At 38.4% G+C, this 15,815-nt stretch overlaps 1 protein-coding gene across 5 annotated transcripts in view; it reads left to right on the top strand.

Moving 5' to 3' along the window:
• The window catches only part of olah (oleoyl-ACP hydrolase), a 37,765-nt gene extending 21,959 nt beyond the window's left edge, over positions 1–15,806 (top strand). For 2 of the 5 annotated variants that reach the window (XM_072253744.1, XM_072253749.1), the window contains exons 3-7: positions 4,307–4,406; positions 5,676–5,802; positions 7,763–7,932; positions 8,995–9,077; positions 9,721–15,806. In XM_072253744.1, coding sequence (XP_072109845.1) covers positions 4,307–4,406; positions 5,676–5,802; positions 7,763–7,932; positions 8,995–9,077; positions 9,721–9,863 — 623 coding nt within the window. In that variant the 3' untranslated portion in view covers positions 9,864–15,806. The remainder of the gene's footprint in view (positions 1–4,306; positions 4,407–5,675; positions 5,803–7,762; positions 7,933–8,994; positions 9,078–9,720) is intronic. The other 3 variants (XM_072253748.1, XM_072253745.1, XM_072253747.1) reach the window with 3 other exon arrangements.
• The last annotated feature ends 9 nt before the right edge of the window (positions 15,807–15,815 follow it).

Genomic DNA, 15,815 nt, shown 5'->3' with positions numbered 1-15,815 from the left:
TTCCTGGTTGGTGGATTGTGATCTGTTATAATAGGACATACTAAATCAGCTGGGCCTATATTTAGATTTCAGAAGAATGAGAGGTGGCTTCTTTGAAAACAGACAAAATTATTAGAAGGCTTTTCAGGGTAGATGTGAGGAGGAGTCAAGAACTAGGAACCACAGTGGACCATTCAAAAATGAGAAATTTCTTAACTCAGATTGTCAAATCTTTGGAATTCTCTGCCCTAGAGGATTATGGAGGCTTGGCCGTTGATTTTATTCAAAACTGAAAGTGATAAATAACTGAGCATTAAAGGAGTGCAGTAATATATGGGGAGGGCAGGAAAATGACATTGACCTAGATCTGTCACGATGTAACTGAATGATGGGGCAAGCTTGAGGGCTGAGTATCCTCCTCCTCCTTTGTCTTATGTCCTGGTGTTCGTTTTAGTTAGGAAGAAATGAAACACTTTATGATTGCAGTAATGTTGATTGTCACTAGTTTCTTTCCAGAATAAAACTTGAAGATGTTGTCATTGCAGACATATCAGTTATCATTTCCCCAATGTGCACATGGAGCGCAGACATCATGATGTGTCAGATAACTCTAGTGGCTTGGAGAGATGTGCAAGCCCCCTCCGGTTTTATAATTTCATCCCTGTGAAGATAATTCTACATAGTTAATGCAGTCTAATAAATACATTGAAGACATGTTTCTATGCTGTAGTGTTTTATAACTCTACAGTAAGACAAGACCTTCGGCCCATCTAGTCCATGCCGAACCATTAATCTGCCTAGTCCCATTGACCTACACCTGGACCATAAGCCCTTCATACCTCTCCCATCCATGTACCTAACCAAATTTCTCTTAAAAGTTGAAATCAAACCTGCGTCCACCACTTGTGCTGGCAGGTGGTTCCACACTCTCACCACCCTCTGAATGAAGAAGTTTCCCCTCATGTTCCCCTTAAATATTTCACCTTTCACCCTTATCTATGATATACTCAGATGCTTTTGTTTAGTCCATTAATTTGTGGCCCTAGTAGTGATTGGTATGGCCAAAGCATTCAGAGCTAATTGAATTTTAAGCAACATATTGCAACTTGAGAAATACAAGTTAATTTCTCCAATATATTATTTTTACAAGTATAATTCCCCCTTTACTCACTTGCCTCTAGATATATTATTGTATAGCACAGTATTTGCATTTACTTGAAGAAAATAGAAAATTGCCTGACTTAACTCTGTCTAGGTTAAGTATGAAAATTCCAGTCTGGATTGAAGAGGCTGAATAGTCCTTTTAAACAGAAGTCACCTGTAACTGGGTTCATCACAGCTATGCATTTAACAATACACTCAACTTTGACTGTGTAACTTGCTGACCGATGCTCAGTTCTGCCAGGATGGCTTTGCTCTCAACATCATTATTGCCTTGTTCCATACATGGGGAAAAGAAGCAAATTCCAGAGCTGAAGAGAGAATAACTATCCTTGATGTCAAGTTTGAGTTTCAACCATGAAAAATAGTTGTTGTTCTTGCAGGTCAGTCATCTCAGTTTTTCCTAAGACATTGCTACAGGAATTCCTCATGCAGTGTCCCGAGTCCATACATGTTCAGTTGCTTCAGCATGATGTTATTTTTCTACTGTGTTCAATTCTGTCTTCAGCTTTACAGGTAATGAAGCTGCCTGTGTCTGTATATAGTATACTCTGGACAATGATTCGGGTTTAAACTAGTGAGTAAAATTCATGCTACCCAGGTGATGGACAACAATTTCAGCAAGAAGGACATTAGGGACATTTCAGAGACTCTTAGCCACGGATGATAGAAAAATGGACGGCTTTTAGGGTGGAAAGTTGATTGATCTTAGAATAGGATAAAAGGTCGGCAAAACATTGTGGGCCAAAGGGTATTGTGCTGCAGTGTTCTTCTAAATGTGTATGGAAAGATCAATATCTCAAGGGTTTACTTGAAAATGACCCACAATTTTTTTTTAAATTACCTTTTTCGTAGTTTTCTTGTTAAACTGTAGACAATATGCTTGATCAGTAAATGCTAACTTATAATAGTTGGAACAGGAGTAAACAAAATGTACAGTACATGTAGGGTGTCCAGAAAATGCTTACACTACCAAATATAAGTAACTATGCCAATGGGTTGTATTACTCAAGGAAGTATGAGTAAAAGGCTATCAGGCCCTTGAGGTCTCTTTTGTGCCATTTTGCCATAGCTCTCTATTAATCAATCTATCAACTATTCATCTACTTTCACTCTAAATACTAATAATAATCTATGTCCCATCACACCGCAATGCAGAGATTTACCACCCTCTACAAAAGTAAATTTCTGTGTACCTCAGCTTTAAATGATTGACCTTTTACCATGTAGTTATGTCCCCTTGTTTGAAACTGTATTGTTACTGGTGAAAACATCCCAATAACTGGTCTGTCAAGCCCCCTTAGGAACTTACATTTGACTAAAGTCATCACTTATTCTTCTGAATCTGAAGAAATATAGGCCCAGATTAGTTAGTCTCTCTTGGTAGAGCAGCTCTCTCATCCCAGGAATTAGTCTGGTAAATCTCTTTGTACTGCCTGCAATGTTACTGTGTCTTTTTTTTTGTGTCAGGGTACTGAATACAGCATATTCCAAGTGAAGCATCATAAATACCATGCATAAATGCAACAAATCTTCTTGTCCTGATGACCCAAAACATCAACCATCCCCTTGCTTCCATAGATGCTGCTTGACACACTGAGTTCCTCCCGCATTTTGTATGTGTCACTCTGGAATTCCTCCAACAGTTTAGAAACATAGAAAATAGGTGCAGGAGTAGGCCATTCGGCCCTTCGAGCCTGCACCGCCATTTATTATGATCTTGGCTGATCATCCAACTCAGAACCCCGCCCCAGCCTTCCCTCCATACCCCCTGATCCCCATAGCCACAAGGGCCATATCTAACTCCCTCTTAAATATAGCCAATGAACTGGCCTCAACTGTTTCCTGTGGCAGAGAATTCCACAGATTCATCACTCTCTGAGTGAAGAAGTTTTTCCTAATCTCGGTCCTAAAAGGCTTCCCCTTTATCCTCAAACTGTGACCCCTCGTTCTGGACTTCCCCAACATCGGGAACAATTTTCCTGCATCTAGCCTGTCCAATCCCTTTAGGATTTTATACGTTTCAATCAGATCCCCCCTCAATCTTCTAAATTCCAACGAGTACAAGCCCAGTTCATCCAGTCTTTCTTCATATGAAAGTCCTGCCATCCCAGGAATCAATCTGGTGAACCTTCTTTGTACTCCCTCTATGGCAAGGACGTCTTTCCTCAGATTAGGGGACCAAAACTGCACACAATACTCCAGGTGTGGTCTCACCAAGGCCTTGTACAACTGCAGTAGTACCTCCCTACTCCTGTACTCAAATCCTCTCGATATACATGCCAGCATACCATTCGCCTTTTTCACCACCTGCTGTACCTGCATGCCCACTTTCAATGACTGGTGTATAATGACACCCAGGTCTCGTTGCACCTCCCCTTTTCCTAATCGGCCACCATTCAGATAATAATCTGTTTTCCTATTTTTGCTACCAAAGTGGATAACTTCACATTTATCCACATTAAACTGCATCTGCTATGAATTTGCCCACTCACCCAACCTATCCAAGTCACTCTGCATCCTCTTAGCATCCTCCTCACAGCTAACACTGCCACCCAGCTTCGTCTCATCCGCAAACTTGGAGATGCTGCATTTAATTCCCTCATCCAAGTCATTAATATATATTGTAAACAACTGGGGTCCCAGCACTGAGCCTTGCGGTACCCCACTAGTCACCGCCTGCCATTCTGAAAAGGTCCCGTTTATTCCCACTCTTTGCTTCCTGTCTGCTAACCAATTCTCCATCCACATCAATACCTTACCCCCAATACCATGTGCTTTAAGTTTGCACACTAATCTCCCGTTTACACTTTTACACTAGATTCTAGCAAGTGAGTTTCTCTTGGGTCAGCAACAAAACCTCCCAATTTTTAAATTCTGTTCCCTTTGCATTGAAAGGCAAAATGCAGTTTGCCTTTTCAGTGCCTTGATTCATGTACTAAAACATCTAAATCTCTTGTAGTTAATTCACTTTCACTTTCTCTTAATTTAGATAATCTGCCTTTTGATTTATTAAAGTGCATAAGCTCGCACTTTACCTCTTAACACTCTGTTTGCCAGTCAATCAATGAATACTGAGGACATAGTAGTATTTCATTGTGTTCATCCTTGATTTAAAATCTGGGCCAAAACTCAAATGGCTCAAACCATGTGTTTTCCTCGACAGTCTTGGGGCATACCTCAGTTTTGCTACAGCGGAGTACATTAAACGAAAGCACAGTTTGGAGCCTGTCCATCTATTTGTATCTGGTGCTTCAGCACCACATGTAAGTAAAAACAATTGCAACCTTTAACCTCTTTTTGTCAGTATGCATGCTGTTTATTACCTAAATTATGAATTGGGTGGAAGAGCAATTTGATCTGCAGACTTATTTTTGTATCTTGGAATAGATCTGTATAACTTTCTGCAAATCTAACTGCAAGGGGAAAGAAACCAGAATAAGAAGGTTGAGGGAGGGAAAGGACTGCAAGCCTCCAGGTGATGGGTAAGACCAGGTGACGGGGAAGGTGGGTGGGTAGGGTTGGGGGGGGGGGTGAAGTAGGGAACTGGGAAGAGATGAGTGGAAGAGGTAAAAGACTGAAGAGGAAGAAACCTAATAGGAGAGGAAGGAAGTGAACAGGAAGGGAACAAGAGCAACGTGATGGGCAGGTGAGAAGAGGAAGGATAAGAGGGCAACCAGAATGGTAAATGAACAAAGAGAGGAATGGGGACAGGTAGTAATTACAAACTTAGTGGAATTTCAGTGCTTACCATTTGAAGTGGAAGGTCCAACTTCTGTTATCTCTGTAGAAGGATCTGCAGTGAAAGTGGCTGCTTAAGTTTATCTGCTAAGTAACAGATGAGTGGATGTTATGAATGTGCCATCAATCTGATGACAAACCCATCAGTTCTCTGAGATCCAAGCTTCTTTCTTTGACATTTCTCAACATATTCAATGTGTTAGTAGGTTGCTTCAATTTGATTCACAAACATGGTGAATTTAGAGAAAACAGGAGTGCTGTAGTTTGAGGCACAGATTGTCAAAGATAAAAATAGGTTTGCAGTAAAGGTGCATCTGTGTAGAGTTTCCCAGCATGAATGTGTATTTACACCTTTATGAAATGCAACTTGGACATCTAGTTGCACATATTACCTCCTGGCTGAATAAACTATCTTCAGTGTTATTATCTGTATACAAGTTAGAAGGCTGTGTGTTCAGAGCACAAAATCCATTCTGATGTTTTGGTGGAATAAAGAGGTAATACTGACAGACATAGATGATTTCTTTCACAGGATACTTTTAAACAAGATTACATTTGAATCTTGGGCAGATATTTGGGAACAAAAATGAACTGTCATAGTCATTATTTATGTGGTCCTTATCACACACAAATCAAATATTATAGACATTATACATTATTAAAGTAGCTTTGAAGTGTATGGTACATTCTGAGTTCATGAATGGCTCCAATATTAAAGTAAGTTCTTTTTTGAGCCATCAAATTTGACAGCAAGCTTAGCATATTAAGAATAGTAATACTTTTATTTTTGATAGAGCTCCTGAACTGACTTGCAGCCAGCAAACTGGATCTCTTTCATTTCCACATGTGTTTGCTCCTCCTGTTATATACATGATGCATCTGTCACTCCATCAGTTCATTATCTGCCAGCTGTGTTTAAAGGTATTATTGGGTCAGCTCATATCAGCTTTCTTCATAGAACTAATTTCTCCTTATTAAAGCTACTGTGAACTGTTACATTGTACATACCCAAGAACCAGAAGGAAAAACAACACACAAAAAGCTGATGGGACTCAGTGGGTCAGACAGCATCTGCAGAGGAAAATGGACAGTCGACATTTTGGTTTGATACCCTTCATCTGGACTGTCTAATGAAGGGTCTTGACCCCAAACTTTGACTGTCAATTTCCCTCCATATATGCTGCCTGACCTACTGAGTTCCAAAAACTTTCAGTATGTTGCTCTAGCTTCCAGTACTGCAGTCTTTTGCATCCCTGGAGGAAACAAGTGTTTTGGAATCCTTGTTTTTAAAAATATTTCAAAATCAAAGTTTTATATCAAGACAATGAGCAAAGATTGGGCATAAAAAAAAAAGAGATGACGCTGCTTTGAGAGACCTCTGGCTGGCCCTTCACATACTCCTGCCTTTTCTACAGCTTCTCCTTTTAATGTGGCAGTGGTTAGAGCTTCATATACCCCATCTGTTGGCCACTTCTATATATCCTGGCAGTTCCTGAAGGAACAGTGTGATGTTGAAATCAGCTGTTCACAAGATAATGTGCATGACAGATTACAGCCATCTTAATGGATTGCCTCCTTACATATTGGTTTATTATTGTCAAATGCACAAAGGTACAGTGAAACAGCTACAGAGGAAGTGCAGTGCAGGTAAACAATAAGGTGCAAGATCCTAAACGAAGCAGATTGTGAGGCCAAGAATCCATTTTATCGTCCTAGGAAACCATTCAGCAGTCTTATAAATAACAGTGGGGTAGAAGTTGTCCTTGAGCCTGGTGTTATGGTATTATGTTATGTGCTTTCAGGCTTTTGTATCTTCAGCCCAACAGAATAGGGAAGGAGAGAGAATGTCTTAGGTGGGTGGGGTCTTTGATTATGCTGGCTGTTTTACTGAGGCAGTGAGGAATATAAACAGAGTCCGTGTTGGGTGGCTGGTTTCTGGGAAGTGCTGAGCCGTGGCCACAACTCTTTGCTGTTTCTTGCGGCCATGGGCAGAACAGTTGTGTGGACAGCATGCTTTCTGCTTATTGTTCCATATTTCATGAACAATTACAACTGTAATAGTAGCTGTGAAAAATAATCCTGTAAACCAAGCATGCATGACCAACGCATGGCAGCTGAATTTCTTTGGCACTGTAATGATGTTGCAGGTCAATGTTCTTAAATTATGAGAGCATATTTAGCTTACCAACCTGGCAAGAGATTAGCAACTGCTTGATGTTTCTGTCTCTTTCTATTTTCTGAAGACCAAAAGATTTTGGTTGTGACAATTAAGTTCGGTCTAGACTCTGTATACTTGTTTTATATTACCTTAATGAAAAAAGCTCATCGTGTCATTGGTAAACCGAGAAGAGCACAAACAAACAGATATAAAGATTTTGTTTTAACAGTTCCTTCAAACTTTTCAGTTAGTATGTGAAATAAGATTATATGTGAGATGGAAATATATATTTAGAAGTTGGGTGTTAATTTTGCCTTGCATGTGGACCAAGTAATTAGGGGACTATTACACATCAAGTTAGCAGTTATCTTTGGAAGCAAGCTTGATTGAATGATTGTCTCACTGGTGATGGAAGAGTCTTAATTTATGTGCATTTATGTAGCATCTCAGTCATGATGTTTGTGATAACACAAGTGAACAAAACTCTTTTTAATTTTGCACTGGCATGTTATTTACACATAATGACTGATAAGAAAAATTCAAGGTTTGGTGATTAAAGTTGACACTGTAACACTGATCCCTCATCTTAATGACAATTAGAAATGCAAAACATACAAATAGATTTGCAGTGATTTGTCTGGTTTTATTGGGATTTTTTTTTAAATAAAGTTTATCTGTTTAAGATGACACTGAATAATTATTTCACCTTTCACAATAATTTAGTCTGCAGCTCGATCCTCTGGCCAGAAGAAGTCAGAGCTCCCAGATGATGAATTCTTGAAATGGATGACGTCCATCGGTGGTACCCCATCTGAAATTCTTACAAATAAAGACATTCTGCAACTGTTTGTTCCAGTTTTAAAAGCAGATCTTAGACTTTTGGAATTAATTAGGTAAACCTACAGAATGTATAGTGTGATCAGGAAAAGAAAATAAACATAAATCATGTTGTAAAAGGAGGTATATATAAGATATAATAGCAATTTTTTTTACGATGGTTGCATGGCTCTATTGTTAGTTTTGTAAATTGTCTTGTGTACAAGAATGAATATAGTTGGATGTACAGTTCATTGGTACTCTACAAAAAGTCAAAATTTAAAACCACAGAATAAGAGTCTTTAAAGTTGTTGACCACTGTCATTGTGCTCAGTCCACGTACATCTAAGGAAAGATTCATTGTTAACATATTTATACAAATGAGTATCGATTTATAAAACTGCTGAATGGACTTATTTATAACAAAACCATTTGTAACAAAAGATATGTTTTTTGCAAAACAATGGAATTATTGCATTGTACAAAAAGCTATTGTGGTCCTTTACACAAACAATAGAAAATAAAGACTCAGCTGGTTTTCTTATCAAATTTTCCATTTGCTTTTAAAATTTCAGGTACTGGCCTCTAACTTATTTTGTCTGTAGATCTATATGAGGACACAATTTATCCTCTGGACAACAGAGATGAAGGCTTTTGTCTGATTTCCATTTGGCCCATTCTTAAACTTAATTTTATCCTCAAAGAAACACTGAATTGAGACTGATCATTTTTTTTTGAAGAAGAGCTCAATAGCTGACCAGAGCAAACTATCCTTGTGCACTTTCTGGATGCAGTCAGTGAAGTCTCCATGATTCCATTGCTTGGTGCCTTTACCATATTAGGTATAAAGAAGAAGTAAAAATAGAGTGAATAACTTCCTGTTTAAGAGCAAAATAAAATGTTAACACTTCTGGTGTGCTTTACTAATACAGGAGAATACTATTATCTGTTTGTGAAATTTGAATCATCCTTGGCTATTTTATTATAATTATGATATATATTTGCAAAGTAGTATTTAATTACACAACACAAAATACATTTAATTGCTTATTTTTTTGAAAACATGGACAGATTACCACAAAATGCATGTTATTGTGTATTGTGGAGTTGATGAATTTTGAATGATATTTCTGTTGCAGATATGAAAAACCACAGATGAAGCTTTTCTCCTGTTCTATCAGCAGCTTTGATGGAAAACAGGATGTACCACATGACCTTGAGGGTGAGACTGATTTTTGTCAGTGTTCCAGGATAGGCATAAATTAACAATCACATAATAGTTTTTTGTTTGCTTCTCAGATCAAGATGGCTGGTTTGTCCAGCGTTGGTCAAATAAGATGGTCCCCACCTGCCCACCATTGAAAGGCAGATTAAGGGAACATCACCTGCATCCATACCATTTCTCCATCACCACCACCCCCCCCAACTTGGTAGGCATAGACCACTGACTGTCAGTCCGCTTATTTCAATTTGTAAATAAATTTATATATTTTCAGAACTCAATCCCTTTCTGGGGAGTTAGTAATAAAGGCCTCCATTTTTCGTGGAAGGATGAGAGGATGCAAATGAGAGTGAATAACAATTGGGCCTCAGTCATGGTTAAAAACAGAGGAGAAGGGTCTGAATTACGTTCGACATTTTAAAAAAACAAATGTTTCCCATCCAACCCAAATCTACTCCAAGAGATTAAAGGGACAGTTTAAGGATCAAACATGCAGAGGTTATATCAAGTAAATCTGTACCTTTTCTTCCTGAGAAATATTTAGGAAAGTGTTTGGTAAAAAAAATTGGTAATTAAGTATACTTTGTGGTTGCAATTAAACATTTGCAGAGGATTATAATTATATTTTGTTTAAACCCCACAGCATGGAAAGACTTAACAAGGGGAGAATTTACCATCATAAAGCTTTCTGGAGGCCATTTTTACCTCAAGGAGCCGGATAATGAAAAGTTTTTAATAGACCACATCACAAAACACTTAGAAACTGCAGAGGTGGACTACCTTTAAAAGTGTTTCAGTTTTGGTGTGCGAACCTCACAATCACCACATTGTCCAAGAGTGGACAAGCTTTTAATTAGAACTTGAATGTTTCATTAATGCCATGATTTTTCTTAATATTTTTTAAAGAATCTGAAATACGACACATTAAAATAATTAGAAGGCATTTTGAAATATGAAACTTATTAATTGTTAAACTGACAATGTTTTAACCAAGTGCCATGCTTTTAAAATTGTAAATAGTCAGTATATCTAAACACAAACAGCATAAAATAATTGCAGTTTGGTCATTAGTAATTTATGTTATATAGTAAAAGGAGTAACAAAGATTTAGTGTTTCCACTTGTGGAACCTGTTCCATGGGTGTCAAATTAGGCCGGATGTGAATTTTCATTACCGGCAAAAAAAATCCCTCCTTTGCTCTTTTACCACAAACAACATTTAAGTTGTAAGCAGGTCAGAATTTTCAATATGGTAGGTATGTTCCCAAATATACTATAATGGGTTTTTTTGGAAGCATAAGCTAAAGACAAATTCCATATTACAATTTACAAGATATGTTTGGTAGAAACTGCCAGATTTGCATTCTGCCTTCAAATTTTGCCCGTCAGAAATTTCAGGGATGACCTTTTTTACTCATTCCATTCTGCTGCTTTGTGTCATGCATTTTCACTGCAAGCTTTTGTAATGTCTTTGTTCATGTTTGCAACAAAGATTAAACATTTTCATTTAAAATGTAATATATTTATAAACTACTACCAGTTTGGTTTACAACAAAAATAAAGATTCACAATTCAAGATTTAAAAATGTATTATGCCATTTCCGGTATACAAGTGTAAAGGAGAATTAAATAATTGTTACTCCAGATCGGATGCTGCACGAAAGAAACACAGTTAAGATAAGAACACAATAATAAAAAAACACATTAAATATAAATACATAAGATACCTTATATACATAGCTTGATTGTATGTTCAAAGTAAATTTATTATCAAAGTACAGATGTTCACCAAATACAACTCTGAGATTCATTTTCTTGCAGACATACTCAGTATATCCAATAACCGTAATATAATGAATGAAAGACCACGTCCAACAATGCAGACAGGCAATGTGCAGAAGACAACAAACTGCAAATACGAAATAATAAATAAATAAATAAAGTGATAAGTATTGAGAACGTAAGATGAAGAGTTCTTGAAAGCAAGTCTGTAACTGTGAGAAAAGTTCAGTGATGGTGCAGGTGAAAATGAATGAAGTTATCCCTTTTGGTCAAGAGTCTGATGGTTGAGCAGTAGTAAATCTTCCTGAACATGGTGGTGTGAGTTCACCAGCTCCCATACCTTCTTCCTGATGGCAGCAACAAGAAGAGAGCAAGGCCTGGGTGGTGGAGATTCGGAATGATAGATGCTAGTTTCCTATGATAATGCTGCATGTAGATATGCTCAATGGTGGAGGGGGCTTTACTCGTGATGGACTGGACCGTATCAACTTCTTTTTGTGGAATTTTCTATTCAAGGACATTTGTGTTTCCGTACCAGGCTGTGATGCAGCCAGTCAATATACTCTCCATTACACATCTATAGAAATTTGTCAGAATTTTAAACGCCGTGCCAAATCTTTGCAAACTTCTAAGCAAGTAGAGGTACTGTGATGCTTTCTTCATAATTGTACTTGTGTGCTAGGCCCAGAACAAATCCTTTGAAGTGATAACACCGAAGAATTCAAAGTTGCTGACCCGCTCCACCACTGATCACTTGATGAGGACTGGCTCATGGACCCCAGGTTTCCTCCTCCTGAAGTCAGTAATCAGCTCCTGGTCTTGCTGACATTGCGTAAAAGATTGCTGTTGTAGCACCACTCAGCCAGATTTTCAATCTCCCCCCTATATGCTGATTCGTCACCACCTTTGATTCATCCTACGATAGTGGTGTTGTCAGCAAACTTAAATATGGCATTGGAGCTGTGCTTAGCCACACAGTCATAAGTGTAAAGCAAGTAGAGCAGGAGGCTAAGCACACGGCTTTGTGGTGCACTTGTGCTGTGGGATCTTGTAGAGGAGGTGTTTCCAATCTGAACTGACTGTGGTCTGCAAGTGAGGAAATTGATGATCCAATTGCACAAGGAGATGTTGAGGCCAAGATATTGAAGCTTATTGATTAGTGTTGAGGGTATGACAGTTTTGAATGCCAAGATGTATTCAATAAAGAGCACCCCAATGTGTGCACCTTTTCTGTCCAAAAGTTCTAGGGTTGAGTGAAGAGTCAATGAAATTGCATCTTTTGTGGAACTGTTGTGCCAGTAAACAAATTGGAATGGATTAAAGTCACTTCTCAGGCAAGAGTTGATGTGTTTCATCACCAGCCTCTCAAAACACTTCATCACCGTGGATGTTAAGTACTACTGGATAGTCTTTGATGCAGGTTACCACGTTCTTAGGTATCGATTTAATTGAAATCTGTTTGAAGAAGGTAGGTACCTCAGACTGTCAAAGTGAAAGGTTAAAAATCTCAGTGAACACTCCAGGCAGTTGATCAAGACAGGTCTTTAGCTTTCGGCCAGGTATCTCATCTTGGCTGGATGCTTTCTGTGGGTTCACCCTCCTGAAGGATGCTTTCATGTCAGCTTCCAGAGACTGAAATCATAAGGTCATTCGGGGCTGTGGGACTTTGTGATGGTACCTCAATATTTTGATAGTCAAAGTAAGCATAAAAGGCATTGAGCTCATCTGTGAGCAAAGCCCTTTTGTCATCTATATTGCTTGATTTCACTTTGTAAGAGGTGATAGCATTCAAGCCCTACCACAGCTATCAAGCATCCTTCATTGGTTTAAGTTTTGACCCAAAGTGCCACTTCAGCTGTGAGATGGCTTTCCGGAGATTGTACCTGCACCCTCTATAGCTTTCTTGGTCGACAGACTTGAATCCCTTTGATCTGGCCCTCAGCAGATTGTGGATCCAAGGCTTCTGGTTGGGGAAAACTCTTGAGTGAGTTTGTGGCTACACACTCATCTATGATTATCCATGAAGTGACACTAGGCACAAGAGTGTCTAAAGCAGGGGTTCTGAACCTGGAGTCCTTGGGCCCCTTCCTTAATGGTATTGGTTCATGGCATAAAAAAGGTTGGGAACCCCTCATCTAACGTAATCATATATTTTATAATGAATTGAGATGTCCTTTGTATTTTGACAAGTGTCATTTCAAATGTAAATATTTTTTTCAATGAACATTAATCGGGTTTTAAACTTACTGAAGTACATGAATGCATAAGCAGATAATTTGCATCTGGATTGTATAAGAATCACTTTATTTTAAATAAGAGAAAAAGCAAATAAAAGTTATGTTAAATACAGGAGGTTAAATTACATTCAGATTTAGGACCAGGTTTTTTATCACTGGATTATGTCATGGAATCTGTTGTTTTGCGGTAGTAGTACATTGCAATAATAATAAAAACTATAAATTACAATAAGTATACATATAAATTAAATAGGCAGCACAAAAAATACTGAGATAGTGTTCATGGGTTCATTGTCCATTCAGAAATCTGGTGGCATAGGGGAAGAAAATGAAACACTTAAGTGTGTGTCTTCCGGCTCCAGTACCACACTCTTGACGGTAGCAATAAGAAAAGGGCATGTCCTGGATGCTAGACAGGCTAGTGCCCATGATGGAGCTGGCTGAGTTACCAACTTCTGCAGCTTTTTCTGAGCCTGTGCTGTGGCCCCTTCATACCAGACAGTGTTGCAACCAGTTAGAATACTCTCCATAATACAGCTGAAGAAATGTTCTAATGTCTGTGCTGACGTACCAATTCTCCTCAAACTGTTGGAAGCCTATTGAATAGTTCCTTACTACAATGAGATGGACTTTCGACTTCTCAGTCTACCTCGTTATGACCTGTCATCACTGCAATGCCTTTTCTTGGGTTGAAGATTAACACGAGAGGCTGATGGTCAGTCAACAGGGTAAACTTTTGATCATAGAGGTAGTGACTGAATTTCTTGACTCCCCACACAAGGATTAGGGCCTCTCTGTCAATCTGTGCGTAGTTGCATTCAGCTGAAGTTAGTGTTCTTGAGGCAAAGGCTATTGGTCTTTCGGAGCCATCCAGAAACTTGTGCAATAACACAGCTCCTATCGCATGGGGTGAGGCATCACAAGCCAGCCAGATTGGTAAGGAGGAGTCAAAGTGTGTGAGCATCCCTTCTGAAGTTATGAGTCCTTTAGTTTCTTGAAACGCTTTCTCACAGCTCTCAGTCCACTTCCATTGTGTCCCTGTCTGTAATAGTGCATTTAGAGGGTGTAGAACTGTGGATAGGGTAGGCAAGAACTTGCGGTAACAGTTCACTAGTCCAAAATATGTTCTCAGCTGAGACACATTTTCAGGTGGTGGTGCCTTAAGCACTGCTTCTATCTTGTCTTGAGACATGTGTAAGCTATCCTTGTTGATCACATGCCCACAGTATGAGATTTTCTTTTTGAAAAACTCACATTTCTGTCGATTAGCTCGGAGCCCATATTCTCGTAACCTGGTGAGCACTTGTTGAAGGTTAGAAAGGTGTTCGCCAAAAGGGGGGGAATGGGGCCTACCTTCTCTTAGCGATTACTATTTTGCAGCACAGTTGAGAACTGTGATATGCTGGTGAAATCCATCATATGACGCTCAATGGAAAAACATTGAGGACAGGATACTTTCCATCCCCATACAGGCAATTTTGGCTGATAACAATCTATAAAGTTACATAAATACTATTGATAACCCATGGGTGAAATGGACTCTTAAAATATGGAAAACTATTGTAAAAGAATATAAACTAGAGAGAGACATTGCAATTCTTAAATGGTGTGCATATGACTCTGATTTTACGCCGAACAGACTGGATGCTAGATTTAAGGACTGGACAGCTAAACGAATAACAGCTATTTGCAATATAATGAAAGAAGGAACACTGCTCAGTTTTGAAATACTCAAAGAGAAACACTTATTAGAAAAACAAGACTTTTATCGGTATTTACAGATGCAATAGTATGTTAATAGGAGGGTTAAAAATGCAACCAAGGCAAGTACATGTCTGATAAAGCTATTTAGAAAAGCATATAATTCAGGCAACAGTAGTAGAATCATTTCAAGCGTGTATAAGGGTTTGTCAAATCTTAAAACACATTCGACTTCATACATTAAAACAAAATGGGAGAAGGAAGGAGGGATAATAATATCTGAGGAAGAATGGACAATAATATGGAGGTATCAATGGGAAGTGTACCAGTTCACAGAAATGGAAGGAGTTCGAGTAGAAAAACTTGATAAGATATTTTATTACACCCTCTCAGAAATTCTATTAAGATGGTAACCTCCCTGTCTGCTGCAGAAATTGTGGAAATCAAAATACAAACCATTATCATATTTTCTGGGAATGGCCCATTACCAAAGACTATTGGAGTGGGATACACAATGCCCTACAAGGCATCTTTAAATGTGAAATACCCTTAGAGAGTAAGACCATATATTTTGGGTACATACCTCCAGAATGGTTGAAAAGAGATAAATATTTAATGAATATACTGCTGGTGGCTGGTTAAAAAAAAACCCTTACCAGGAAATGGTTATCACAGGAGAGCCCAACTTTAAACGTATGGATGGAATGCAATGGACATTTACAAAATGGAGAAGATAACAGCATCTGTTAATCATAAGTTGGAACAATTTGATTCACACTGGGAAAATGGTTTAACTACATAACACCTCAGAGGCCTGATTTTATTCTCACAAGTCAATGAATATGTTGTAAAAAAAAGATCACTCCCTACTTTGTACATAGCTTACTTCTTTTGATCGTTCTTTCTTTCCTCTCTACGAGTGTATACCTTAGATAAATATTATGTGGAGATTTGTGACAAATATGACTATATGATATATATGTACATCTGAAATACATCTTATGGAAAGGTTTGTTTGA

This window comes from Mobula birostris, chromosome 3, assembly GCF_030028105.1.
Source record: "Mobula birostris isolate sMobBir1 chromosome 3, sMobBir1.hap1, whole genome shotgun sequence".
In the NCBI taxonomy this organism is placed as follows: Eukaryota; Metazoa; Chordata; class Chondrichthyes; order Myliobatiformes; family Myliobatidae; genus Mobula; species Mobula birostris.
This window is presented reverse-complemented; position numbering and strand designations above follow the sequence as displayed.